At 34.1% G+C, this 27,338-nt stretch overlaps 1 protein-coding gene across 9 annotated transcripts in view; it reads right to left on the reverse strand.

The window, feature by feature from the left end:
- The window catches only part of Vps13a (vacuolar protein sorting 13 homolog A), a 175,881-nt gene that overhangs the window by 69,597 nt on the left and 78,946 nt on the right, over positions 1–27,338 (reverse strand). For all 9 annotated transcript variants that reach the window (XR_016534893.1, XR_016534896.1, XR_016534895.1 and 6 more), the window contains 15 exons: positions 25,800–25,967; positions 23,568–23,872; positions 20,063–20,210; positions 18,813–18,960; positions 10,945–11,072; positions 10,416–10,585; positions 9,715–9,929; positions 8,456–8,688; positions 7,164–7,256; positions 6,505–6,861; positions 5,043–5,144; positions 3,442–3,600; positions 3,035–3,290; positions 1,287–1,447; positions 155–258 (listed from right to left, as the gene is read on the reverse strand). Coding sequence is in view for 5 of the 9 variants with exons in the window: in XM_090329619.1 (XP_090185745.1) it covers positions 155–258; positions 1,287–1,447; positions 3,035–3,290; positions 3,442–3,600; positions 5,043–5,144; positions 6,505–6,861; positions 7,164–7,256; positions 8,456–8,688; positions 9,715–9,929; positions 10,416–10,585; positions 10,945–11,072; positions 18,813–18,960; positions 20,063–20,210; positions 23,568–23,872; positions 25,800–25,967 (2,747 nt within the window). In the remaining 4 variants the exon portion in view is untranslated. The remainder of the gene's footprint in view (positions 1–154; positions 259–1,286; positions 1,448–3,034; positions 3,291–3,441; positions 3,601–5,042; positions 5,145–6,504; positions 6,862–7,163; positions 7,257–8,455; positions 8,689–9,714; positions 9,930–10,415; positions 10,586–10,944; positions 11,073–18,812; positions 18,961–20,062; positions 20,211–23,567; positions 23,873–25,799; positions 25,968–27,338) is intronic.

A 27,338-nucleotide genomic window follows, 5' to 3' on the forward strand; every position in this document is an offset into this window, starting at 1 on the left:
ACTAGGCCAAACTCCCGGCCCCTAGATTAGATATTTTAAAGGAAGTTTGATAACTTAAAAGATACACATTCGACAGACATCTGTGTGGAATCTAAACTAAAAACTGTATGAAAGAATTTAGCATGAACAAAAATACTTAAAGAAAAAAAATCACCTGTAAGATGCTAACGGTACGTTGAATTCATTTTCAGGTGATGCAATTCCTAATAAAGTGTTTCCTTCATAAATAGAGATTGGGACTGGAAAATGATTTCTAATCTGGGAAAGAAAAACAAATCATTAAAATATATCCAACTAATGACCATATAACTCAAAAGAAACAAACATACAACTATTTGTCTTTATGCATAAAGTTTCTATAGAAATCATGAAAATCATTTCTAAAGTTATAATCAGTATGAAAATACAAACAACAAATGATTTACAGAACATTAAAACTGTGAGATCAATAAACATGAAAAATATAGTCTACATTCCAATAAATCAAGAAAATGACAGCTATACTCACAGGCTATCTTCTTAACCAAATAGGCTGGTATAAATCAGTTTTTTTCTACTACTAATAGTATCTATACATTTAAATAATGTAAAGGGAAAATGGATAAATGGATGCCTAAAAATGGAAAGTCTTTTGACTAATAAATATGTTCATAAATTACTCTTGACAATTAGAAAGGCCTCATAAGTGTTATTTTCATGTCAAAATTCAATCTTATTGAATATTCTGTAAAAAAAAAAGTTGCCAATTTTTCCTCTACTTAAAAATCTGCTAATTAAAAGGATACATACATCTATATGTATATATATGTATATACTATAATGACAATAGTAAAAGGGTATACTTTATGGTATATGATGACTAAAATTAAATTGATGAGATTTTTTTTACATTTTTAGTAAACAAAATGTTTTGTTTTTTGTCAGTCAAGGCCTGAGCACTGTCCTTGTACTTTCTCAAGGCTAGAGCTCTACCACTTGAGCCTCAGCACCACTTCCGGCTTTTTTCTATGTATGGGGTACCGAGGAATCGAACCCGGGTATTCGTGCATGCTAGGCAAGCACTCTACCACTAGGCCAAACTCCCAGCTCCACAAAATGTATTTTTTAAAGCAGTATAATAAGAAATTATGAGAAGTATACTGAAAGAAAATCTTCCACTAGTCATTTTACTGAAAATGTGATTTGCATATTAGCTGTGTTTCTGTGGCAGTTTTTTTTCAATTAGTGCTTTTAACTTTTACTTCAAAGATGTAATAGAACCTTCCGTAATATTAATCATTTCATACCTGCACTGGTGAGCGAATTGTCACCTTCTTACTTCCTTCTACTGCATCAATTTGACAAACAATAGACCTTTCAACTCCAGATTCTCTGTGTCTTACAGTATACAGCCGTCGTCCAACTTTTGTTAAAGGTATTTTATCAGCAGTAGAGTGGTTATCAGGTGCTAAATATAAATACCAATGTTAAACACCAAAATATCACATAATTGTTTTAAACTTATAAAAGTCATTCAACTTTTTGAATCTAATTTATATAAAGTGATAATTTAAAGAAGTGACTACTTATTTCTACAGTATTTATCCAAAACCTTTACAGCATTGTCCAAAAAGAAGTGTTTAATTAAAAAAGGCTCATCAGAAGTTTGAAAACGAACTTCTAAAAACCAAAATTAAAAAAAAATAACTGAATAATAGGAACAATGAAAAAACCCTACGACAATGATCATAGCTTCTTGTTATGATAACCAGAATATAGTGTCTTCAGATACACTGGCAAATACTGAAGTAGTTGTATTGCTTTAGTTTTTAATTTTTCCAACTATTTGTCGTGTGTGTGTGTATGCATGTATGGTATCTGGTACATATACTGGACCTGGGGCTTAAACTCAGGGTCTGGGTACTAACTCTGAAGTTTTTTGCTCAAAGGCTACTTCTGGTTTCTTTTGGTGGTTAATTGGAGATAAGAATTTCATCAGCTTTCCTGACCAAACTGGCTTTGCATCATGATCCTAAGAATTCAGCCTGTGCTCAGCCTGTCTGACTTTTAGATATATTTTGGATTTAATTAAATTTGGTAGGTACTTAGATAATATATTTGTCTAAACACACTATCTGCATAAAAAATTTATCCCCAATTATAAAAATATTACTTCAAAAGCAGGTAAAACTGATGAGAATATACTATTACCAATGCTCTGAAAACCCCCCATAATACCCGTATTAATTCCTAACTAGAATAACCAACTGTTTTAGTAGTCAACCCTCACTTTTTTTTTGGCCAGTCCTGGGCCAAAACAGGGCCTGAGCACTGTTCTTGGACTTTCTCAAAGCTAGAGCCCTACCACTTGAGCCTCAGCACCACTTCTGGCTTTTTTCTATGGATGTGGGTACCTAGGAATCGAACCCAGGTCTTTGTGCACGCCAGGCAAGCACTCTACCACTAGGCTAAAGTCTTGGCCCGCCATGTCTAATTTCCAACAAGATGTTCTCCTTAATGAACTACTTAAATGTCTAGAATAGTGGAGGGATATGGGTAATGATCTGAAACTAACTTTAGAGTGACTATTATGGTAACTTAAGATTTTCACTTCCCATTAAAACAAAGAATCTGCAAGAAGCAGAAAAGACAAAAATAACTCCTCCTCAGTAGGTACGAAATTAAATGGTTATAAACCCCAAACCAACACAAATACATTAGCTGAATAAATTAAATAGAACTCAGCTACAAAACTGATGAAATGCCAACTCATATCACACATGATTAAAACTTCCACCAGCAACATCAACAATCTGTAAAAATTGAATAAACTTGAAAATTTTCCTCCTCCTCCTAATAATAACAACAGTAATATCAACAAGTAACAAGGCCAAGATTTGGAATACAGAGCACTCAAGAGAAAATTAAACCGCAAAAAATAAAAAGTTCCCAACCTCTCAAGAAGGGATTATAACCAACCAAACAAAAATCTTTTAAGATACTATAAATGTTGGTAAAGGGGCATGTAAAAAAGCCACAGAAATATATCACTTACTAAGAAGAATGAAGAAGAGTTTGCTGCTTAGACTGGTCATTGCATTGAAATGATCATTGTCCTTAGTTAGTGCATAATCCATATTTAAACTCTCCTCATTATTCAGTATGTATGATTTTGCCATGGGAATGTTAAGTACATTAAAAGAATCACTTGGTGAAACAGAAACAGTAAGTCCAAGAGAATTTAAGATCATAAATGGTGCTAGATCTCTTATGAAGACAGGTGAAGATCCAGTAGCAGCCTCTGTAAATGCCTTTAAAAAAAGTTTTCATAAATAAAATTTGTAAAACCTAATTGATCAACAGAACAATAAGGGACACGTCATAACAAATATATATATATATATACATTATTAAAAGGTCAACTTAAATAACTCCACATTCAAATTTTCAAATGATATTTACCTTGACTAAATTATTTAACATTACAAGACCACATTTGGATAATGTAATGTTCAACTGGTCTTTTGAATAGAAACTGATGACAGTTTTATATTCTGGAACTTTGTAGTTTTCTTCCTCTGTATCTGATTCAACAATGGCCTTTTTTGCTTTCTTTTTCATCTAAAATGATAAATTGTAAACACATGAGAATAACTTGCTTCAAAAAACAAACTTTCTACAAAATGCAAAAATACTTTTTAAAAGGAACAAACTTTATGTGTATTAAAATTACTTTGATAATCATGTAAGGTCATGTAGAATAGGACAAATGATAGATGAAAAAAAGTTCTCATATTCAGTTATAACAGGCATAATATAAAAGCAAAAAAATCCCCCAAATTACTAAGTTTATGTGATATCTGAAGGTAAATTTAAAGTCTACATAAAAATAACCAACAAAAGTAATTGTTCGTTCTAATACATAAAGAACAAGAAACCTAGGGACTTATTCAGAATAAACTGACAGAATATTACTACTGCAAAACCAAGACTTGTAAGAATCAATATCATCTTTAAATTTTTTAATGGTGCACAGACAACACTGTGTATGGTGACCTACAATCCACAAAGAAATGCCTTTATACAAATTTTTTATCTTAAATATCTAGAAAATGAAATTACATAAGGCAGATATGACAAGTTAGTCACTTTTTCTTTAACTGTAAGCAGCCCCTAAAAATTTGTATGCACATTGACTCAGAAGTTATCATACAGAAAATATACTGTTAATACTGCAATGTCTCACTTCAGAAGCACAGTTCTATCCATCCCAAAGTGCTAATCTCATAAATTCATAAATTCACAATATGCTTCAAGCAAATAATATATTACTAATAATTTATTACTGCTAGCTAGATATTGCCTTCAGAAGACAAAGGTGACATTAGCTCACAATCTCCAAAAAGAAGCCCATGAGGAGAGGTAGGAGAGAGGGGGGGACATTAAAAATATAGTTTTAGAGCAGGGAGTATACCACTTAATTTGCACCCAATTTCTTCTATTTTAGAGCCCTTATTACGTTAGAGAAATTCATTAATCTCACTGGCCTTAGTCATTTCACATATTCAAATGGGAATTAAACTTATCTTTTTCATGTCTTGTAAAGACTAAAGCAAATTACATGTTCAGAACAATGCACAGTACACATGAAATGTTAATTATTTGTATTAGGAGAGGTTGGATTGGATTTTGATTTGAAAAATGGCATTCAGGACAAAAAGGAAAGCATGTAGGCAAGGCTTACAGTGAGAAAACTTCCATCTTTGTTATGATTAAGATTAAAGTGTCTAATGTGTTGTAGACATCCTCAATTTTTGAAAATATCCATTTCAAATATACTTTGATGGAGGATGTTAATAAAATTATGCTTGAACAAAGGCAACAACGTAATGAGAATATGCTACTGTACCCATTTTGCTGTGAATCTAAAACTACTCTAAGAAAATAGTTTCTCTCTCCCCTCTCCCCCCCTCTCCCCCCCTCTCCCCCCCTCCGTCTCCCTCTCCCTCTCCCTCTCCCTCTCTCTCTCTCTCTCTCTGTTTCTCTCTCTCATACACACATACCTTTATTCCGAGATTCCATGGCCTAAAATCCTCTGTCTGATCAATTTCTAAAGGTTCAAGCAAAGGTTCCCATACACCAAACATTTCATTATAATAATGAACCTAAAAAAAAGAATTCTGTTATTTTTGAAAATGATCTTCCATGTTCCATTCTGTCACCATGCCTCTTCATCTACATGAAGAACATTCTCTATGTAACTTCCCTATCCTTTCTTCATAGCTAACTCACTTTTTTTTTTTCCCTGTGCCAGTCCTGGAGCTGGAGCTCAGGGCCTGAACACTGTCCTTGGGCTTTCTCAAGGCTAGAGCTCTACCACTTGAGCCATAGCACCACTTACACCTATTTTCTGTGTATGTGAAACCAAGTATTTGAACCTGGGTCTTCATGCATGCTAGACATGCACTCTACCACTAGCCCAAATACCTGGCCCTAATTCACATTCTTTACATTTATTCCACATAGAATATTCCGCATAGTCGCTTTATATTTTATTCCACATAGAACACTCTTAAGAATCTTAAGCATTGTTTAATTTGGAATAATAAACTGTGTTCATGTACCACATAGCATGGATTTTTATTTTTGGTCTACCATGGGGCTTGAACTTTGGGTCTGGGCGCTATCTTTGAGCTCTTCAGCACAATGCTATACCACTTGCGCCACAGTACCACTTCCAGTTTTCTGGTGGCTAATAGATTATAGAGTCTCATGAACTTTTTGTGCCTCAGCTGGCTTTGAACCACGATCCTCAGATCCTCTGATCCCAGCCTCCTGAGGATTCATGGATATTTTAAAACAAGTCTACCTTCACTGACTAAAAGCTCATGAATCTATGATTCTACAGTGTTCTGAAACTGTAGGCATGCATCCAAGATCAGGATATACAGAATTCCAACCTGAATTTTAAAAGCTACAATTTTACATTATACTTCTATTGGCATATAACTCCATACCAAGCCATACAAATATAGAAATTTACATATTCCCTTCATAAGGCAGAATAACAGGTTACTTTAGAAAAGATACAAAATCTATTCATTTAAAATGCATGTAGAAATTATTCTATGTAGATAAATTCTGAAGTTTCTTCCTAATCTTTAGAAATTATTTAGAAACAGTTTATAATTAGAAATGAGTATCGATATACTCATGAACTTAATCCATTATTCTTTTAAAGGAAAAATTATTTCATCTTAACAAAATTCTTAGCATTGAATCTAATCAACTATTAATATAACACCTTTAACTGGAAAAACAAAATGTAGACACTTAAAAAATGTAAACACTTTAAAGGTAGAAGTAATGTACACATAAAAGTAACCATTAAGAATCATAAATGTGTCAATTTTCTTGCAAATGTTTTTAAGAGAATATTATTTACAATTAGCTCAATTTAAATAGCTAAGATTTTGTAACATTCTCTATGTGACATTGTTACTTAAAAATATGAGAAATGCTTACTTCTAGCTCAATCTGACAGTGTAGATTTATAAGAGTAGTCCAGTTTTTGCATTCTCCTGAAAAATGTGACTTTGCCAAAAGCATAGGCACTGTCCTATGACCAACACCAGCTTCAAGAACTATAAAAATTGAGTCAATGTTCATTTTCATTATCTCTCCTCGGGGAATTAACTCAGTTGTGGTAGCAACCTTTTCAGTTTCACTGGATTCTTCAAGAAACCACATTTTTAAAGTCTTTGTATCCTTCTTTTCCCATAAATGTGCTATAGAAAAGACATTTTCTTCTGGGATGGTTTCCTTAGTTGTATAAAGTGCTGAAGTTATAGTTATCATAGTGTTTATGATAACAGGCGAAACCTAAATAAAACAGAAAACCTAATTAAAGCTATGTTAAATATAATCTGCTGATCAATTATGAGAAATAAGCTAATATTAGTGCCATAATATTATAGGTACAATTTGCTGCCAATGAAAAAATTTTAATTACAGCCAATTTCAATTTGTCAAATTATTCACATGAATCTTATACATATTAAACTGATCAAGTATAAGTGAAACTATATTATTAATCAGTATTAGGAAGTAACTACAACAGCATCAAAATATCAACAATATAAGATCATATTCATACAGAAGATTTGACTAATACTTTATCTTACCTTCAGTGTAAGAGATTTTACTGATACATCAATCTCTTGTGGGCCTGCACCTATCTGAGTAGCTTGATAAAACAAGTCACAGGGCTGCAAAACCTACAACAGAATAACCAATTCTCTAAGTTAATGTTTATATTTTTAAATCTTTCAGTTCTAGGATTTTCTTAGTAACAGCTAAGCTTAAATAAACAACTTATGACAATGTAGTTTTCTTATTCTTTATAATAAAATATGAATGCTAATATTAGCTATAGTATTAATATAACCAAGTAAAAACATTTTTCCTACAAACCCCAGTACTAACATTTGAGGAGAACTGGCAGTTAGAAACCACATATTCAACAGCTACAAAATGAGGTTAATTCCTATCCCAAGGAATGATAACCCCAATATTTAACAATTGGATGAGAATAACATGCAGAAGTCAGAATAAAAAACCATTAATAAACCACTGAGTAGTCACTATTTTAAAAAATATTTTACTGACAGGATAATGTACAGATGGGTTACAGTTACATTTGGCAGGTAGTAGATGCATTACTTCTCGCACATTGATACATATTCTCATGTTTTTGTCTCTGTTTTCCTTCCGTCACCCTTCCCAGTCATCTTGTTTTCCCCCCATTTCCCTTCCCTATTTCAAATAAATGTACATACAATATACCTGGAAACAAAGTCAGATATAGTAACAACATGAGATTAACCATAAGGGCAAAAAAAGGAAAGAGAAATAACATAGTACATTATGAACAACAATCACACACAATAAACCTCAGTCACTATTTTTATGTTACTGGGGTTCGGGCAAATTATTGACACTGTTAAGTCTTAACTGTCTGCATTAGCAATCCCTCAAGATGGCCCCTAATGATCCATACTGGGGAAAATACAGTGTTAAAATCTATGCTTTTTGGCTCCCAGGTTCTCCTTCTTCCTGAAACACACTTCCATGGCTACCCTTGGCCCACATAAAAATAACTCTCACTGTGAAGCCTTCCTCAGGAGACCACTTTTATTCCTCCTGAAACTCCTAAACTTTCCTTAGGAAAAAAGAATATTAACGACTAACATTCCTCCAACTTAAGGTTGCCTCATAAATAGATGAGTAACTACTAATGTACTTTAAGAATAGGAAAAACCATGAAGAGCATTTGAAAATGAACAGTGTTTCTAAACTGTAAAAAAGTCTTAATTTTGGTTCTCCAAGATGAAAGATACTGTAAAAAAAATAATGATGGAAAGAACATAGATAAATCCAATAGTTTATGATTAAGCAGATAATTAAACAAACTCACAGTAGTGACTTTGCCTTTTCTCCTAACTGGAAGAAATGGACATGCTCTGACTTGGAGGTCTTTAACAGCAGCAGTCATTGTAGTGTTTTCAATGTCACCTTTATAGCATATTTCACATTGTGTTGTAATGACTAACGCAGGAGCATCATGTTTTGTCATGTCAGCCACAAAAACAATTTCAGGATTTTTAATTAGAATATTCATTTCCCATTTCATTGATTGCTGTGCAGGAACTAAAATAGAAATAATATTAATATAGGTATATTAGTCATGAGAAAAATTACTTCATTCCAAAAAAAAAGCAAAGTTTAAAAAAAATGCCAAGAATATCTATTACAACTCTTTTTTTCTTGTGGTATCGGAAATAGAACCTTATGCCTTGTCCTTGCTAAATATACAATCTACAACTTCGGTGAAACTCAATGAAGATTTAAGTGGCAGTAAGCATGAAAACATTTAAAATGTGGAAAATATTACACTAATGAATGATACATGTGAAACTTAATTTCCAACTGCCAACCTCACATTTTTTATTCACTACAGTGAATATATAAAAACAAATAACTTGAGGTGGTTTAAGTGAAAGAGCCTTGTTTACCAAGTACCAAGCCCAAGGTCAAATAACCAATATTGCAAAAGAAGAGAAAAAGGGAAAAGGAGAGAGGATAAAAGAGAGGGGGGAGAGAGTAAGATGACAAGAAAGAAAACACTAGTTAGTCCATTATTTCCTTTTTTTTTTTTTTTTTTTGGTGGGTTATGGGGCTTGAACTAGGCTTGGGCACTGTCCCTGAGCTCCCCAGTCAAGACTACTGCTCTACGCTACAGCCAAGCCCCACTTCCCATTTTCTAGAGGTTAATTGGAGGTAAGAGTCTCAGGTCTTTTTGTGCCTAGACTAGCTTTGAACCTTGATCCTCAGATCTCAGCCTCCTGAGTAGCTAGGATTAGGCATGAGCCATCACGCTTGGCTGGTTCATTATTTCTGTAATTGTTTTCTTTCGCCTAATAAATTTACTTAAACAAATACCTGCAGAAAAATAAAATGACCTGTTCTAATATGACACATCAATGTTAAGGCCTACTAATAGGCACCTTCAAAAACTGTAATTTACATATGCTCCCTGAAAACACATTAAGCTTTTCCTTCTACTCTGAAAAATTAAAGATTTTAATAAATGCAGTTACTCTGATCATTTAAAGAATAATCTAGAAGCTATAGCATTTAAATGACAGGTAGCAAATACTTTAGCTATTAACCAACCTTCCTTAGAAGTCCATGTTTGGACACTGGTTTCTACAGCAGAGCCTGTGGTATAGGCTTCAACAAAGACATTTGCAACAGTCATCAGAAATTCCACACTTGCACAAATATACATTTCTTGAAATACTGCATCAGTCACAGAACCATCTCTGATTGTTCTGTATTTTACATCCATCATGTCCTTTTTATCAAAACCAACAGTTAGTCCTATCATTCTGAAAAATACAGTAAGAATTCCTATGCATGAGCAAGTTACCAGAACCAAATACATCAATAAAACTTCAATATTTCTCTTGTCCTTTTAACTTATAGCAAAATAAACATTTAAGAGCCTACTTCTTTATAAGCCAGGCAAAGTACTCTAAAAAAGACTTAACAAAACATCTGATACATAATTGTTTTATAAACTAGAAACTACATGTATAAGAAATGTTTTCAATGTCACATACCATTTTGTTAATTTTTCAGGGTGTTTCCTATTATATTTGTATCTATTCAACCAATCTATCAATTATCCAGTAAGAATAGCATACAGCAGGACATTCTGAATGTTAAATAAATAGCATTTCTGGACTGAATAAAAGTTTAGAAAATTCTCTAATATATACCCTGAAAGTGCTGCAACTTCGGGGAGAAGTTCTAGGAAGAATATTGACCATTTATTTCTCAAGTAAAACTTAAAACACTACAATAATACACACCTGGGCGTTGCTTTCTTGACATGGGGCCTTTTATCATCCAAAATACAGTTTTTTACTGATAAAGAAGAGGATATCAAGTAATCTGTATACATTTTTAAAGAACTTATAATATTCTCCAATTTAAATTCAGCAAGCTGCAGAGATGGATCACGGACATCTGTAAAGGAGGCCTATGGAAGGGGAAATCACAAACATTATACAAAAGCCTAAGGTAGATAAAAATTTTTTTCCTTTTCACTTTTTTTTTTAAATGGTAGGCCTTTCACATGCTAAGTGCATAATACATCAAAAGCCTACTGAAAGGTCCAAAAATTACTTGGAATTTATTCCTCCATCATTACTTATACAGGAAGATAGTTCATTTAAAATGATTAAAATTGACATTAAAGTTAAAAAAAGCAACCTTTTTCCCCCTTTGAGGGGTAGGCACTGCAAAATATGCACAGAATATTAATATTAAATATTTAATTATTCAGCTATGAAGTTTTTTTTAGAAGTAACCCCTTATTTTACTTCATCCTTAACTTACCTGTTGAGGACCTGGACTATACAGCACCATGGTGAGATAATCAGTCCTGAAGCTCACATTTAGTGTTGTCTTAACCTGAGAAGCATGTGTGTGCACCTCTACCACAGCAGCAGTCACTATGGTTGTTCCTTGCAAAATAAGTTATTGAAAAAAATTAGATTGAATTAATAATTAAATAGGTGCATTAAAAGGATTTTCTCTGGGGGGGGAGGGAAATGGGTACCAAGACATGTAAAAGGGTATCAATGTATGTGAATTAATGCACCTTCTATCTGGCAAATATCATGTAACCCTTTTACTAATTACAATAAAAAAATTAAAAAAAAAAACAAATTGAAGTACAGGGAGAGAGGTAGTTCAGATTGGAATGATCCATATATGCACACAGTTTTCTAGGATTTTGAAACATTTGGAGAAAAATGGACATTCAAATGCCAAACATTTCTTACACAATGAAGAATGTTTCAAAGGACAGAACCACAAGTCAATATGAGCAAAAGATTTGAGAATTGAGGATTTTTTTTTACTGTTGAATAAGGAGTTCTGAGAATATATGTATTGCTGATGTCAATAAGATTATGAAGCAGTTATGATTCCTATTTGGAATAACCGTTCCAAATTGAGTCATCATTACATGTTGAGAACATGAGTGTATAATCTGTCTTTTTAATTTGTGAGTTTCATTAGGAGTTCATTGCATGAATAAAAAGAAATTTCTTCTCTCCCTAGGAAAAAAAAAAAAAAAGGATTTTCTGAAGCTGGATACTGATGGCTCATGCCTGTAACCTTACCTTCTCAGCAGAGATTTAAGAATCACAATTCAAACTCAGCTCAGGTAGGAAAGTCTCTAAGACTAACCTCCAACTAACCACCAGAAAACAGGAAGGCAAACTATGGCTCAAAGTGGTAGAGCACTAGCCTTAAGCAGAAAAGTTCAGGGACAACTTTGAGTTCAGGCCCCAAGACCAGTACACATGTACAAGCACACACATATATTCTGGAAAAATAAAAATAAAACTTACATACAATAAAAATAATTCTAGGCAAAAAGAGCAATGCTGATGATATTACAATACCAGACTTCAAACTCTACTATAGAGCCCTAGTAACAAAAACAGCATGATATTGGCACAAAAACAGACCAGAAGATCAACAGAACAGAATACAAGATTCAGAAATAGAACCACATACCTATAGTCAACTTGTATTTGAAAAAGGAGCCAAAGATATACAGTGGAACAAACATAGCTTATTCAATTATTGGTGTTGGCAAAACTGGGCAGCCACATGTAGAAAACTAAAAATTGACCCTAGCCTTTTGCAGTGCACTAGCAGTAACTCAAAGTGGATCAAAGACCTCAATGTCAGACCGGAAACCTTGAAACTGATACACAATAGAGTTGGGGAGACACTAGAACTCATAGGCACAGGCAAAAACTTCCTGAACAGAATCCCAGGGTCACAACAGATTGGAGAGAGACTCGATAAATGGGACTACCTAAAAATAAAACATTTCTGCACAGATAAAAGCATAGCCACTAAAGTAGACAGCCAACCAACTGGGAAAAGATATTCACCAATAATACATCTGACAAATGCTTAATATCCAGTATCAACAGGGAACTCAAGAAACTAAGCCCCCCCAAACCCAACAAACCATTCACTAAATGGGCAAGGGAACTAAAGAGAGACTTATCAGAAGAAGAGATTAAAATGGCAGAAAAGCATATGAGAAAATGTTCATCATCCAGGGTCATAAAAGAAATGCAAATAAAAACAACCCTAACATACCACCTCACCCCAACAAGAATGGCCAAGATTTTGAACTCAGTGACAGTTGCTGGCGGGGTTGTGGAGAAAAAGGAACCCTACTGCACTGCTAGTGGGATTATATACTAGTTTAGCCACTGTGGAAACAGTGTGGAGGTTTCTTAAAGAACTGAAAATAGACCTTCCCTATGATCCCGCCATACCACTTCTGGGCATCTACCCTGAACATCATTACCCAAGATATGATAAGGACACCTGCTCAGCTATGTTTATTTCTGTACTATTCACAATAGCCAGGCGATGGAAACAATCCAGATGCCCTACTGCAGATGAATGGATACAGAAAATGTGGTATATATTCTACATAGCCAACAGACAAGATAAAATAATGGCACAGAAGGCGCATGGTATCCTTAATATGTGGCTATTAGATCCAAACAGTACAAGAGTGAGGACTCAATATTTGCATACCCAATGCTATGGACATGGTATTGGAAATATAAACACAACTACATAGACATAAAAACCTATGACTCTATAGACATAATGTTTTATTTCATAAATTAATATGCTTCTATGACATACAAACCCTTAGCCTAATTTTGATTATGTTCTAAAAACTAAGTGCCAGTGATTGTATATATAGATTCCTTTCTTGAATAGTCATTTGTTAAACATGTCATTTCATTTGAAATATGATGTAAAAACCAATGTTAACAAATTCTTTAATAAAAAATATATCCATCATATCTCAACAATTTAATGAGACCTGATAATTGTATACATCCCTGTAACCAATATTCCAATTAAGTTGTAGATTGTTTAAATCCTTCAGAAAGTTACTTTATACCTTCCTTCTAATCCCTCAAATCTCTACCATTTGATTTTTACCACCAAAAATTTTACATAAACTCTATATAAATGGAAAATACAGAGGGCACTTCTGGCTACTTGGGTTCTGTCAACTTAATTATCCATTTTTCTACTAACAAACATTTAGGGTTTACATATTTTGGCTACTATAAATAAATCAACACACATTTTTGCTTTGGTTGAGTTAAAATAGCTGTATCGTTTTATATTTCTAAATGAGTATATCAGCTGTTCATCAACATCCTTGAAAGTTAAATTGTCTAATACACTGTAAAGTTCCCCTCATAAAAAATATTAGCACTTTTTCATGTTTTTTACTGGCATTTTATATGACACTGTTTCAGTTATCCAGAGCTTTTTGTTTTTAAATTACTATTTAGTCATAGCTAACGTATTAGGGATAAAAAATATGTAAAATAAATGTGGCTGATTCTGATATTTGACAATCATTACCGTGACATCTTCTTTAGTGAGCAGAAATTTAAGTTCTGATAATCTATGTTACTATGTTTTTCTGTGATTATTGTTTTTGTATCTACCTAACAGCTGTAACTCACAGCAAGTTTTCAATTAGAAATTTGAAAAGTTTTAACTTTTAAATCCCTATCTTTCATATATTTCAAATTTATTTTTGTGTATGATGAGGTATTTCAATTTTTTCCACATTTACGCAGTTAAGGATTCTATGTTTTTCCTATTGAATAGATTCCTGAGAATCGATGACTATATCTTTGTAACTCCTATTCTCTTCCCCATCTGTCTATGCTTTGCCAATAATTGACCCAACTACTATAGATTTACAGCAAGTTTTAAAATAATGTACTATTGTTTTTCTTTGACAATATTGTTATTCTGGGTTCGTATCATTTCCATATTATATATAAAAGTAAAACTTCAATCTCTGTTAAAAAAAATAAGTCTGATTAGGTGTATGGTGAACCAATGTATAGAAGGTGTATGGTGAATTAATGTAGTAAGAGCAGATATCATAATACTGAGGGCCTTTCTTTTTTTTCAATCCACAAACAAGATACTCCTTATCTCCCTACATTCATTTAGTTTCTCTCAACAGCAACAGTATTTTGTCAATGCGGAGATTATACATGATCTTCACTTAACTTATTCCCAAAATGATTTTAGTTTTCGTAGTACTGGATTTTGAACTCATTTGCAAGGCAGTCCTTCTACTACTTGACCTATGTCTCCAACTTTTCTTGCTCAGGTCACATTTTTGCCAGGGAAGACCTAGTCTTCTTATTTATACTTCTCACCATAACTGAGATGACAAGCACACATCACACTATTCCTAGCTTTTCGTGTTGAGATGGAAGTCTCATGGACTTATTGCCCATGCTGAATCAAGCTTATGATCCTGCTCTTTGCTAGTGAGTGCTAGGTATAGGAGACGTACAGGCATTAAAGCCACCAGATGCAACACACCAAGCATGATTAGTTTTACCTAATGCTACTGCAGAGTATTTTTAATGTAATCCAAAAAATTTTCCTCATATCCTTACTTTTGTATTTAATGTTAAGATTTTTTTATATCCATGTTCAAGGGGGGATACTGTATGTGGTATTCCCGTATTCCTTTTCTTTATCTGACTTAAACTTGCCGCCCTTCTGTTTTCTTGGAAAAATATATGTAGTGTTTGGTTTTAAACTTATGTATTGGTGGATACGGATCTATCTTTTATTCTTAAAATTCCGTGGTAAAGTTACATTGCAGTAATTTTGATTTTATATGCTTAGTTCAAATGACTTTCTAATTTCCATTTGATTTCTTTTTTTTCCTTTGTTCTTCTTTTTCCAGTCATGGGGCTTGAACTCTCAAAGCTGATGCTCTACCACTTGAGCCTTAGTACCAATTCCATCTTTTCTGTGTATATGATACTGAGGAATTGAACCCAGGGCTTCATGCATGCTACCACTAGGCCACACTCCTGAATCTCCAGTTCTTTTTATCACTGGAGTTACTTAGAAATTAAGTGTCTAAGTATTTCAAGCGTTTTTCATATGCCATTGTTATATATTTTCCATTCAATGAGGTCAAACATTTTCTGGGTTCCAAAATGATCTTGTGAACATTTCAGAAGTGTTTTTTTTTTTTAAACTGTATTCTACAAAACTACATTGACTGCAGTATTTTTTTAAACATTAATTAGGTCAAGTTTTTTTCAAATCTATTCTGTTTTTTTTTCTTCTTGTTTGTTTATAGCCTATCAGTTACTAGAAGTGGTATGGTAAGATATATCAACTATGATTCTACATATTTCCTTTAGTTTTGTCACTAACTGTATAAACTTTGAAGCTTTGCTATTATAGTATACACAAATTCAAGACTTAAGTAGCGTGAATTAGCTACTTTATCATCATTTGAGAGCTACTTTATCATCATTTGAGAGCTACTTTATCATCATTTGAGAATCTAATAAAGTTTGCAAAAAGATATATATGAGACAATTGGGAGAAATATGAATGCTACATGCTACATGGATATGTACCATGCTACATTGGTTTGTAAGAAACTATGGCTAATTTTTAGGGCTGAAGCTATACATGCATTTTAAAAGTAAATTCCGAATTGCTTAGCAATTAATGATATAACATCTGAGACTCACTTTAAAATAATCTAGGGCAGTAGAGAAGAAGAAAAGTAGCAAAAGTAGAGACATAATACTCATTGATGAACGTGGTTGATCCATTTTTCTGTCTTTTGGCTTAGGTGTAAACATTTTCAGAAGTGGTTAAAATATATTCAAATCTTCATTTCTTGTTCCATCAGTTTTGAACATTATCTCTCCACATTTTAAGCCTTTGCCACTTCCTTCACCTGTCCCATCTGCCTAGTTCTAGCTTTAGTCAGTCAGATGTTTAGTCCCATTAAAACTAATGGGGCCTGAACTCTGGGCCTGGGCTTTGTCCCTGAGCTCTTCAGCTCAAGGCTACCATCCTAGCCCTGAGCCACAGCCCTACTTCCCATTTTCTAGTTCTAGTGATTAATGGAGATAAGAGTCTCCCAGTCTTTAGTACAACTGCTGCTGCCTTTGAACCAAAATACTCAGAACTCAGCCTCTTGAGTAGCTAGGATTACAGGCATGAATCACTGTGGCTTTTACGTTCTTTTTTATATAGTGGATTTGTTTTAGTCAAACTCTTGCATCAAGGGCTTTCAATAAGGAACTGCTCTGCTGCACCGAGCACTCTGGCCCTGTGACAAGTGATTTGGTATATACATGGACGGCTTTCATGTATTGACTATGGAGTATTTTTAAGAAAGCACTTACAGTTTTCACTACATTACTGCCTCTGTAATGTCTCAAATTCTAATAATGGCTAATGCAAGATTTATTCTACTTTGGTTCTACATCATTATATAGTAGAAATTTAAGAACAGAAAGTCTTCCTTTCTGTGTCACTTATATAATAGTTAATTTTTCAACACATATATTATGGATAATTTTATGCTTTTTTTCTCTACTAGAAGCAGAATACTAGAGCATGAACTCAGATCCTTGTGCATGCTAGGCAATGCTCTACCATTGAATTATATCAACTACATCTCCATAATCTTTTTCCTAAGACATTATTCTATTTAGCTTTTTTTTTCCTTTTCTGTTATTTTTTGTTAATTTGTTCATTTATCTGGGAGAGGGTATGAAGGCATTTGAGTAAACTGCAAGTCACTGAAAATCTAACTATGTTTCATTTTCACATTTTGGATGACTGTTTGGCTATGCATAAAAAAATACTAGATCCAAAGTCATATTGCTTAACATTTTGAAATATCCTGTTGTCATAAGTCATTCAGTCATTTCATCTTACCATTTTTGATAAAGTAACAATAGCAATAAAACTAATAATCTAGTCTCTTTCCCTAAAACCCATGTAGGCAGCCTAATTTTCTCTGCAAATTTTTTTCTTTGCAAATTTTCACAATGTGTCTTTTCAAATCTGATTTTTCATGACAATGTATTTGCACAGTTTACTTAAGCTCTAGATATAAAAACTGGCTTCAATATCTATTTAGATATGAAGTTATAAAAGCTTTTTCTCCTCCATTTTCTCATCTGTCTTATGTTATTCTAGAACTGACTCTTGTGAATTAAAGTGTCACTCATATTTATTTATTTTTTCTGATCACTTATTTTTAACAATAAAGGACAATATTATAAATGGGATTTCCTGGTTTCCCATAATGCTTATTTTGTTGTGTATGTTAGAATTTCATGAATTCTAAAGTTCGGAGTTTACAAAGTTAGGTATTAAGGATTAAGTTTCTCTTTAAGGTTGATAAATTTGGGGATGGACTAAAAATTGAAGGTACGTTTTCTTATCAACACTAACTAATCAAAGTCTCTTTTGCTGGTAGTGAACTCAGAACCCAGTCATAGTCCACATATGAACCTGGATCCTACAGCAGAAAAGCTGTATTCTAAGTAACTTTTCTATCGTTTTCCTTCCACCCAGCTATCGTTTCTGAACACTTGTAAAACTTATCATCCACACTGATTACCCTCCTCTCCTTACACCTCTCATATTTTGACATTTCCAAAATGTCAAGATGTTCCACTCGGAATATATGTTGTACTTAGAGTTGTGAAAGCAATAATACTAGAAATTTTTGTTCAAACAGGATGAGGACATTTGATTTTTTTTAAAAAATAAGTAATAGATGAAATTAGCTAATCAGAAAAAATGATAAATCCTACTATGTCAAAAGCAGACAAAGAAACAAGTTTGAAAACAAATGAGGAAGGAAGAGAAAAGAAAGGGTAGAGGAAAGAGATGAAGGAAACAGAAAGGTGCACCTGATTTAGAACATACCTCCTAAGGAATCATACCATTTGAATTTCCCCTGTAAATAGCATACTTAATATACGTGCATACACTTGTACATAATCCTGTATAAGTTTGCTTGTGTATTTATAAATTAGATCTAGCTCATCAACAAAATGAATACTAGGAAATTGAAACTTGAAATATCTAGAGGGAAGGTCAAGGGGAATGAAGTAGATGAAGAGAGAAGAGAAAGGGAGAGAAAACTTAGTAATGATATTTAATGCATATCCTATGAAACTAGGAAAAACAGAGGGGAGGGATTTGGAAGAGAATGGAGAGGAATGATGAAAGATGTGATATCAAGACAGAGGCATTGAACTTATAAAGTGATTTATTAAATGGTAAGCTCTATAGAACTAAAAATAATAAAAGAAAGGACATACCTGCTGTATTGTATGACTCACTTGTGACTCCACTAGGAATACTACTTGGGTCTTCAATTACAGTAGGGGTGGTATTGACATGTTCATACCATAAATTGCCGTGTAATGTTTTAAAAATAGTTGTCAAATCTTCTTGACTAAGAATGAACTATTCAAAAGTGTAATATTTTAGAAAAAAGAAAAAGATACCTGTTCATTTTAACAGCCCTACTTATAGCACTTAAAAGTTCTTGCATAGCAATGTACTCAGTACCTTACTTGTATAACTAATTCCCCTGTACATCAACTTTACAATAAAATTAAAGTTAAAAAATTTCTTGGACAGAAAATTTAAAACTTTATTTCACTCTTCAACAAAACAATTTTTTAAGGTCTTGAAAATTTTTAACTCAACAGTAAGAGCATATGATCTCCCACAATTTAGAATATACAGAACTAAATCAGATGCCAGTACCAGATGGCTAAAGATGATGAGTTACTTTTTACCAATATATCACACTGACCAGCCTTTTAAACTTTTCATCTTTTCCATCTAGCTGTCAAGACTGTTTGGGTTGGTAACCACTTCTTTTTAAACTTTTATAGAAGGGGCAACATTCTATAATTATTCTTTCTGATTGATGACTGCTCATATCAGACTACTATCAAGCCAATTCTTGCTTTAACCATGTAAGTTCTATGGGACAGCTTGTCAACATATCTCCAATTTAGCACAAGAATTAGCACCCATGAGGCAAGCAAATACTATTAAAAGAATTGAGAATGTTGTGTGGGGGGGAGAAATGGGAACAAAAAGTATCAATGTGTGAGAAGTAATGCTCATACTACCTCATGAATGTAACTGTAACCCCTCTATACATTATCCAGACAATAAAAGAATTGAGAATGTTAAATAATTTCTAGTTAATAAGGCACTATTTTAATTCTTTTCTTCTTCTGTCTGCTCCATCTTCCCACACCCTTTTTTTTGTGTGTAATACTAAGGACTGACCAAGATCTCCCACATTCGGGCAAGCAATTTGCCATTTAAACTATACCCATAGTCACTTTTGTCCATGCTGGCCTTGAACTTGAGATCCTCCTACTTTAGCATGCCTTCCAAGTAAACTGGGATTACAGAATATGTAAGTACCAACCAGGTCTAGTGGTACTTACAGGTTAAGTGATAAATTCTCCAAAAGTTTTTAATGTCTCCAAATAATTATTTTTCAACAAACAAAACAAAAATGAAAAGGCAGCAAGAAATTTACCTCCATAGGCTTTAGCTGAGCATTTACATTAAAACAAGGAACTTCCTGGTACCAACCCCAGGACAAATTTCGCTCAACAATCACTTCAAGATTTAAAGGCAGTAGAAGATCCAGTACTTCCTGGTATTCATTATCAATGAATTGAGACCTATTGGTAGAAATAAAATTATTTTGAATTATCATATAAAGATAAAAAAAGGTAAAAATATTAATGTATCACTAAGAAACTTTTGGTGAAGTCGTTTATATATTCCACTAGAAACCTAAGTGACATTTTCTAAGCCAAAATGTTCCACGTTAAAGAAAAATTGTGTATGTGTGTGCATGCATATGCATGTTCATGCCCACTCTCACCAGTCCTGAGGCTTGAACTCAGGACCTGGGCACTGTCACTCAGCTTTTTTGCTCAAGGCTAGTGTTCTACTACTTGAACCACAACCATGATATCCACTTTTGTGGTGATTAATTGGTGGTAAGAGTCTCAGGGACTTTGTCTGGGTAGCCTTTGAAACATGATCTTCAGATCTCAGATGCCTGAGTAGCTAGGAGTATAGTCATAACTCCCTGGCTCATTCTAAGGCATAATCCTATTTTGCCATATGATAAAACACATCAGAACTACACAGTCAACAAAAATCCTTAAAACAAGAATCATATTTACATAATTGATAAACATAGGCCTTGATAAAATATAAGGCCTCATAAATTTTTTGTTTTCTTTTGTGACAGAACTAGAGCTTGAACTCAGGACCTCATACTGTCCCTTGGCGTTTTTTTTTTTTTTGTCATAGCTAGCATTATACAACTTTCAGCGAGGCTTTCCACTTTTTAACTGGAAATGGAGTCTCATAGACTTTTCTGCCTAGGCTAGTTTTGAACCATTATCCTCCAGGTCTCAATTTGGGTATTTAGAATTGCAGGCTTATGCCACCAGCATCCAACATTTTAGTTCACCGATCTAGATATAATAGAATACCACAATTACTCTTACTTTGTAAGAAATAAGATCCTATCATATGAAAGCTTTATTTCTATGAATATAATTTCATAATAATCTGAATATATATTGAATATATGTATAGTTTCATATTAATCTGAACCATATTTTCATTTATAAAAAGGAGGAATGATACCTAGAAAAAAGTTTTAGAAAGACAATGTGATACAGAAACATGCTGTTTATAATCTTAAATATTAAACATTTACAAAAAAGTATGCTTTAATTGTAATAAAACCTTAAACTAGGGTGTGAAGATATGACTGTATAATATTTACTCAATAGGAGATTAATATAGGAGTCATTATAGATCTCCCAGAATGTATGGTAGCAAAGTTGTTCACAGATGTAGTGTAAAAAGTCACTTAATTTAGCCATAATGCATATTTGCACTTTCCACTGAATGGTAAGTTAAAGAAATCTAAAAACCCTATAAAAATATTGAATATACAAGTTTAATGCCTAGACAATACATAATTATTAAATTATTTAATCAGCCTATTGTTACCAAAAATGTTACTTATTTATCACTTTAAAAATACTTGAATAAGAGGCCGGGACTTTGGCCAAGTGGTAGACTGATTGCCTAGCATGCATGAATATCTGGGTTTAATTCCTCGGTACTACATACACATGAAAAGCTGGAAGTGGTGCTGTGGCTAGGGTCCTAGCTTTGAGAAAGCCCAAGGACAGTGCTCAGGCCCTGAGTTCAAGCACTACTGGCAAACAAAACAAAACAACAACAACAAAAAACTTGGATCAGTATCTGTATAAGTATATGTAGGGGTTTGAATCCAGGGCCTTACAACTGCTCAGCTTGTTCATTCTGCTGATGCTGTAAAGCCTGGCCCATGCTTCTAGCCTGGTTTTTTGGTGATTATTGTTTCTTTTGTCAGTCCTGTGCCTTGAACTCAGGGCCTGGGTACTGTCCTTGGGTTTTCTCAGGGCTAGTGCTGACCACTTTTGGCTTTTTCTGTGTATGTGATACTGAGGAACCAAACTTAGGGCTTTGTGCATGCTAGGCAAGCACTCTACCACTAGGCCACCGCCCTGGCCCTTTTGGTGATTATTATTTTTTTGCCAATCCTGGACCTTGAACTCAGGGTTTGAGCACTGTACTTGGGCTCTTAGGCTTTCTCAAGGCTAGAGCTCTACCACTTGAGCCACAGCGCCATCTCTGGCTTTTTTGTATGTATGTAGTACCAAGGAATTTAGCACTCTACCACTCGATTAAACTCCCAGCCCCTGGTGATTATTTTTGAAGAGGTTTCCCTCATTAATCATAACCAGTAGAAACCTTGGGCTCTAATAGCAAAGATTTGCAATAGAGCAAAACCTTGATACAGAAGGCCATACAGTATGAAGCTAATTGAATGGACCTCTAGGATATTGAAACAAAAGCCATATAACAAATGATTGCTGTCCTTAAGGTGCTATGTTATCTCTCATCTCTTTTGCTGTTCCTTTGTTATCTCATATTGTCAAAATATCTCACTTTGTTATCTGATATACTGGATACATTTGTATTTGGTTACTTGAAATTGGAGAGGGAAGGGGGAAAAACCAAGAGGGGGGGTGGGAGGGAGGGTAATGGGGACAAAGACATGTGGAAGGGTATCAGTGTATGTGAATTAATGCACCTTCTATCTGGCAAATATCATGTAACCCTTCTATTAATTACAATAAAAATATATATAAAAAAGAGCTACAAAGAAACTTACAGTTGTCACACTATAGATTATGCTACAAGAAAAATATTTCAAATTAATCATCTCAGCTTCTACTTAGGGAAACTGGAAAAAGAGCAAAAATGAACCTATAGCAACAAGAAATAAATAGAATAAAGAAGAAATCAGAAAAATACAGAAAAGAATAAAATCAAAAACAGAAGAAGTTACATCATTACAGGTCTTCATAGGAAATGTTCCTAACAACTAAATGTTAATAAGAATAAATAAGCTCAGTGCAGGTGGCTCAGGCCTATAATCGTAGCTACTCAGGAAGCTTGACACCTAAGGATTGTGGTTTAAAGCCAGCCTGGGCTCAAAAGTTCTTATCTCTAACCACACTCTGAGTCACAGCACCGCTGTGGCTTAAGTGGTAGACCACTAACTATGAGCTGAAGCACTCAGGCACAGTGTCCAGGCCCTGAGTTCAAGCCCCATGACCCCTCCCCTAAAGAGAGAATATAAATTTGCTTCAAAAATTCAAAGTTGACAAAATGTACTGGTTGATACTGTACAACTTATAAACAATGGCAAAACCAAGAATATATTTCCTCAACAATATCATAGTTTTCCTAATTATCTGAGCACAGTTTTCAAATATTTTCTAGATTTTTAGAAAATAGAACTGTAATTGATGATGCTAGGAAAAAACTAGGGGAAAGTCACAAAATTGAATATAGCTACATAAATCAAAATCCTACCAAAACAGAATGCTCATGATACCTAAGAATTAAATATTAAGAAAAATATTTTGTGGAAATACAGTTTATGAAAAGCTTACCTGTATAATCTCATTTCACTCAGTTTTATTGTTATCAAATCAATAACAGGTGGGGGATTGCACTGGCTCTCTGTTACCATAGTAAACATATTTGTCATTGTAATCAGTCCAAAATCAGCAACAAAAACATTTTCAGAAACTGGAGACTGTGGGATGACCACAACTGGAGCTTTGATGTTAACATCTAATGCCAATCTGGAACTCCTTTGTGTCAGCTCCTTAACACCAGTCGCAGCCATTTCTGCTGCCTGAGCAGTTGCTTCAGCCAAGGCTTTTTTAGCTGCTTGAAAATTATCTATAAAAGCCTTTTATAAAAGGATAGAATTATAGTCTGTACATTACCATTAGTACACTTATTATACAACGCTATAATTTTACCTACATAAGCAAAAAACTTCCACTTGGTACAACCAAGCATTGTTTATTCAAAGTCCAATTATCATATATTAAATCTTAACTTTCTGCTATTAAATTTTGAAAGACATACACAAAAGTCTTGATTTAAAAAAAAAAAATCAAGTTCCTGGACAAAGCAAAATAAGTATACTACAATAATGTACCATTTCCCTTCAGAAACTAAACAGACTGCTTTTTTTTTTTTGTCAGGCTTGGGCCTTAAACTCAGGGCCTGGGCACTGTCCTTGGGGTTTCTCAAGGATTGTGCTCTACCACTTGAGCCACAGCACCACTTCTGGCTTTTTTCTATGAATATGGTACCGAGGAATTGAACCTGGGTCTTTGTGCATGGTAGGCAAGCACTCTGCCACTAGGTCAAACTCCCAGCCTAGACTGCTTTTTATAATGTTTTTAAGTAACTATAAATTATGAAACTAAATATCACATTTATAAATAAAAATATGAAAATGAAAAAATACAAATGCAAAAAACTAAAAAATGTTTGAGAACTCTTAAATATTCTAATTTTTAAATTCTAGGGAAAAAAATCTATGATATAAGATACAGTTACCTAGATTTGTATTTGATATGTTCCGAGAAAAAGTAACATTTCATTTTTAGTAAACTTTTACATAAAAGATGAAAGATATGAGTGACATGTTTATCAGAAATAAGAGTAAATAAGACAAAGAATCTTTGCTGTGTAGAAAAAAATCTTTTTCTGTGTAGAAAAATACTTAAGGGATACAGAAAAAAAAGTCATGATAACATCAATTTTAAAGAATCACAGGAATTTACTATCAAGTCAAAAATCTCCAAATAATAGAATAGGGCTCCACATCCCTAAACATACATAGATAAATCCATGAATTCCCTCTTTGCCTTCATAAATATTGTCACAATTGGCCTACATATTAACTGGACTTGATTATCTAGTTTATACACTCAGATTTAAGACAGTATTTTAAAAAGCACTTTCCCAGCATTTACTAGGCCCCAGTTGCCATTGCTAGCCTTTTTTATGAGCAATAACAATGAAAGAGTAACAGCAAACAAGAATAAAAGAGAAAAGCAAGCCAGGTGCCATTTGCTCCTGCCTGTAATCCTAGCTACTCAGGATGCTGAGGATCATGGTTCAATGCCAGCTTGGGCACAAAAAAAAGTTCCTGTGAGACTCTGATCTCCAATCAACTTTTCAAAAAACAAGTGGTGCTGTGACTCAAAGTGGTAGAGCACTAATCTTGAGCACAAGAGGCTTAGGGACAGTAACTTGTCCTGAGTTCAAGCCCCACAACTGACAGAGAGAGGGGCGGGGAGGAGGTGCTGCTGGCTTTACACCTGTAATCCTAGCTACCCAGAAGGATGAAATCTTGAGTATCAGTTTGAAGTCAGTCCTGGCATAAAAGTCTGAGACTTACCATCTTCAAAAACAAACAGCATAAAGTAGTGCTGAAAACATGGTCAAGTGATAGAGTGCTAAAGAAGCAAACAAGCCAAGGGAGACTATGCATCACTGAAACCAAGACCAAAGGTTAACAAGGGGAAAGAACTCTATGAAAAACAGTACTTAAAATACAGAAGACCTAGGGTAGGGTGGTAAAGGGGTTGAACCCAATTCCTTAAACTCTGAATATACATTCATGTTAATGTCAAAACATTCTAACATTTTCATAAATGATTCACAAATAATGAACAAATCAAGAATTGTTATAAATGGTCCCCAGTAAATTGTTTAACATTAAGAACAATCAGGCAAGGGATATTTCTCATTTATGCCTAACATACAGAAAATAATTTTCAACAAGCATAAAAAGAAAACTTTGTCAAAATACTTACCAGTACAGAATGTAGAAATTTTGTGACAAACACTACTTCAATGCATCCAACAGTTAAAAGAATCTTTATGTCCACAATATTCATATCTGTATATGCAGAGCCAGCAGTGGCATCCACGTAAGAAACCATTTTGAAGCTGAAAACTTCTTTGCCCGTAATATAAAGAGCCTAATGAAAAAAAAAATACTATTGCAATAATTTTTGAGGGGGTGGGGTCAGTCGTAGGGCTTGATGGGGCTTGAACTCTGGGCCTAGGAGCTGTCCCTGAGCTCTTCAGCTCAAGGCTACCACCCTACCCGCCACAGCACCACTTCCAGTTTTCTAGTGCTTAATTGGAGGCAAGCATCTCATAGACTTTAGTGCCCAGGCTGGCTTTGAACCGTGATCCTCAGATCTCTGCCTCCTGAGTAGCTAGGATTACAGGCGTGAGCCACTGCGCCCAGCTTTGAAGTTGTAAAGTAATGTGTATTCAAGCCAAAGTAAAACAAATAAAGCATGAACCCCATATGAAAATTCTCCCCGATATTCAAGCCATTATAAGCAAGGCAATAATTATAAATGCTTTACAGGAAGCTAGCTATAGGATACTTTCAAATATCTGGTAGAAGCTCTACTTTGTAGATCATAAAATTAAGCTAGTCTAGCCCAGACTTTTTTTAAAAAATAGGGGGCAAAAATAATAATATGCATTTTCATTTTGAGTTTATACTTTATGCTAAGTCATCATATAAGCATATACCTCCACTTGTGTTCAAAGGCTGGAAAAATATTAGGTGTACAACATAGTAAAAGCACCTTCTCACTTCTTTGGAAGAATGTGAAAGGAGTTTCCAGATCATTCCAAGGGACCTCCTCCCTACTTCTAAACTTTTCATTCCCTCTGGAAATGAAAACTGCCTATGGAGGCTTAAAATTTCAAGCCCTATAATGCCAATTAAAAATGTAGGAGACTATCGGGAGACTTAAACTTTGAAATATGGACATAGTACTTAGTTTAGAGGGTTTAACTTAAATTCTAGAGGAGCAGGGAACTGAAAATCCAATAGCAAACAAACCAGTCACAACTACAGAACCAAGAATGCCTAGAAACCAAAAGACTGAGGTACAAGATGGGTGTGAAGTCTACAGTTCTCCTCTATCAATGATACACAAAGCTGAAGAGCTCATTCAAATCCCTAACAAGAAGAAATAACCAGATAAACTATCACAGCTTTTTTAAACTCCATTAGAAATATGAGGTCACGTAACAAAATAATACCCTAACATCTGAGGAAAAACAAGTACCTTCAAGGAATAGGAGACAAAGGTCACATAGGAATCATAAACACAAGACAAGTACACACTCAGTTTCAGCCACTTGATGAGCTAATGGCTGGGAATTCATGAAAAAGACTAGTGGCAGAATGGAAAATAAGAAAGAAATTTCCTTGATTTAGTTATGGTCAAGAAAATAAAGCCAACTTTTTGGAAAAAGCCCACAGCATCATCAGGATTATTAGGCTAGCTGCGAGCTAAAGAACCTAGTGAGAGTTTGAGGCT

Source organism: Megascapheus bottae, chromosome 3, assembly GCF_031878675.1.
Source record: "Megascapheus bottae isolate mThoBot1 chromosome 3, mThoBot2.hap1, whole genome shotgun sequence".
NCBI lineage: Eukaryota > Metazoa > Chordata > Mammalia > Rodentia > Geomyidae > Megascapheus > Megascapheus bottae.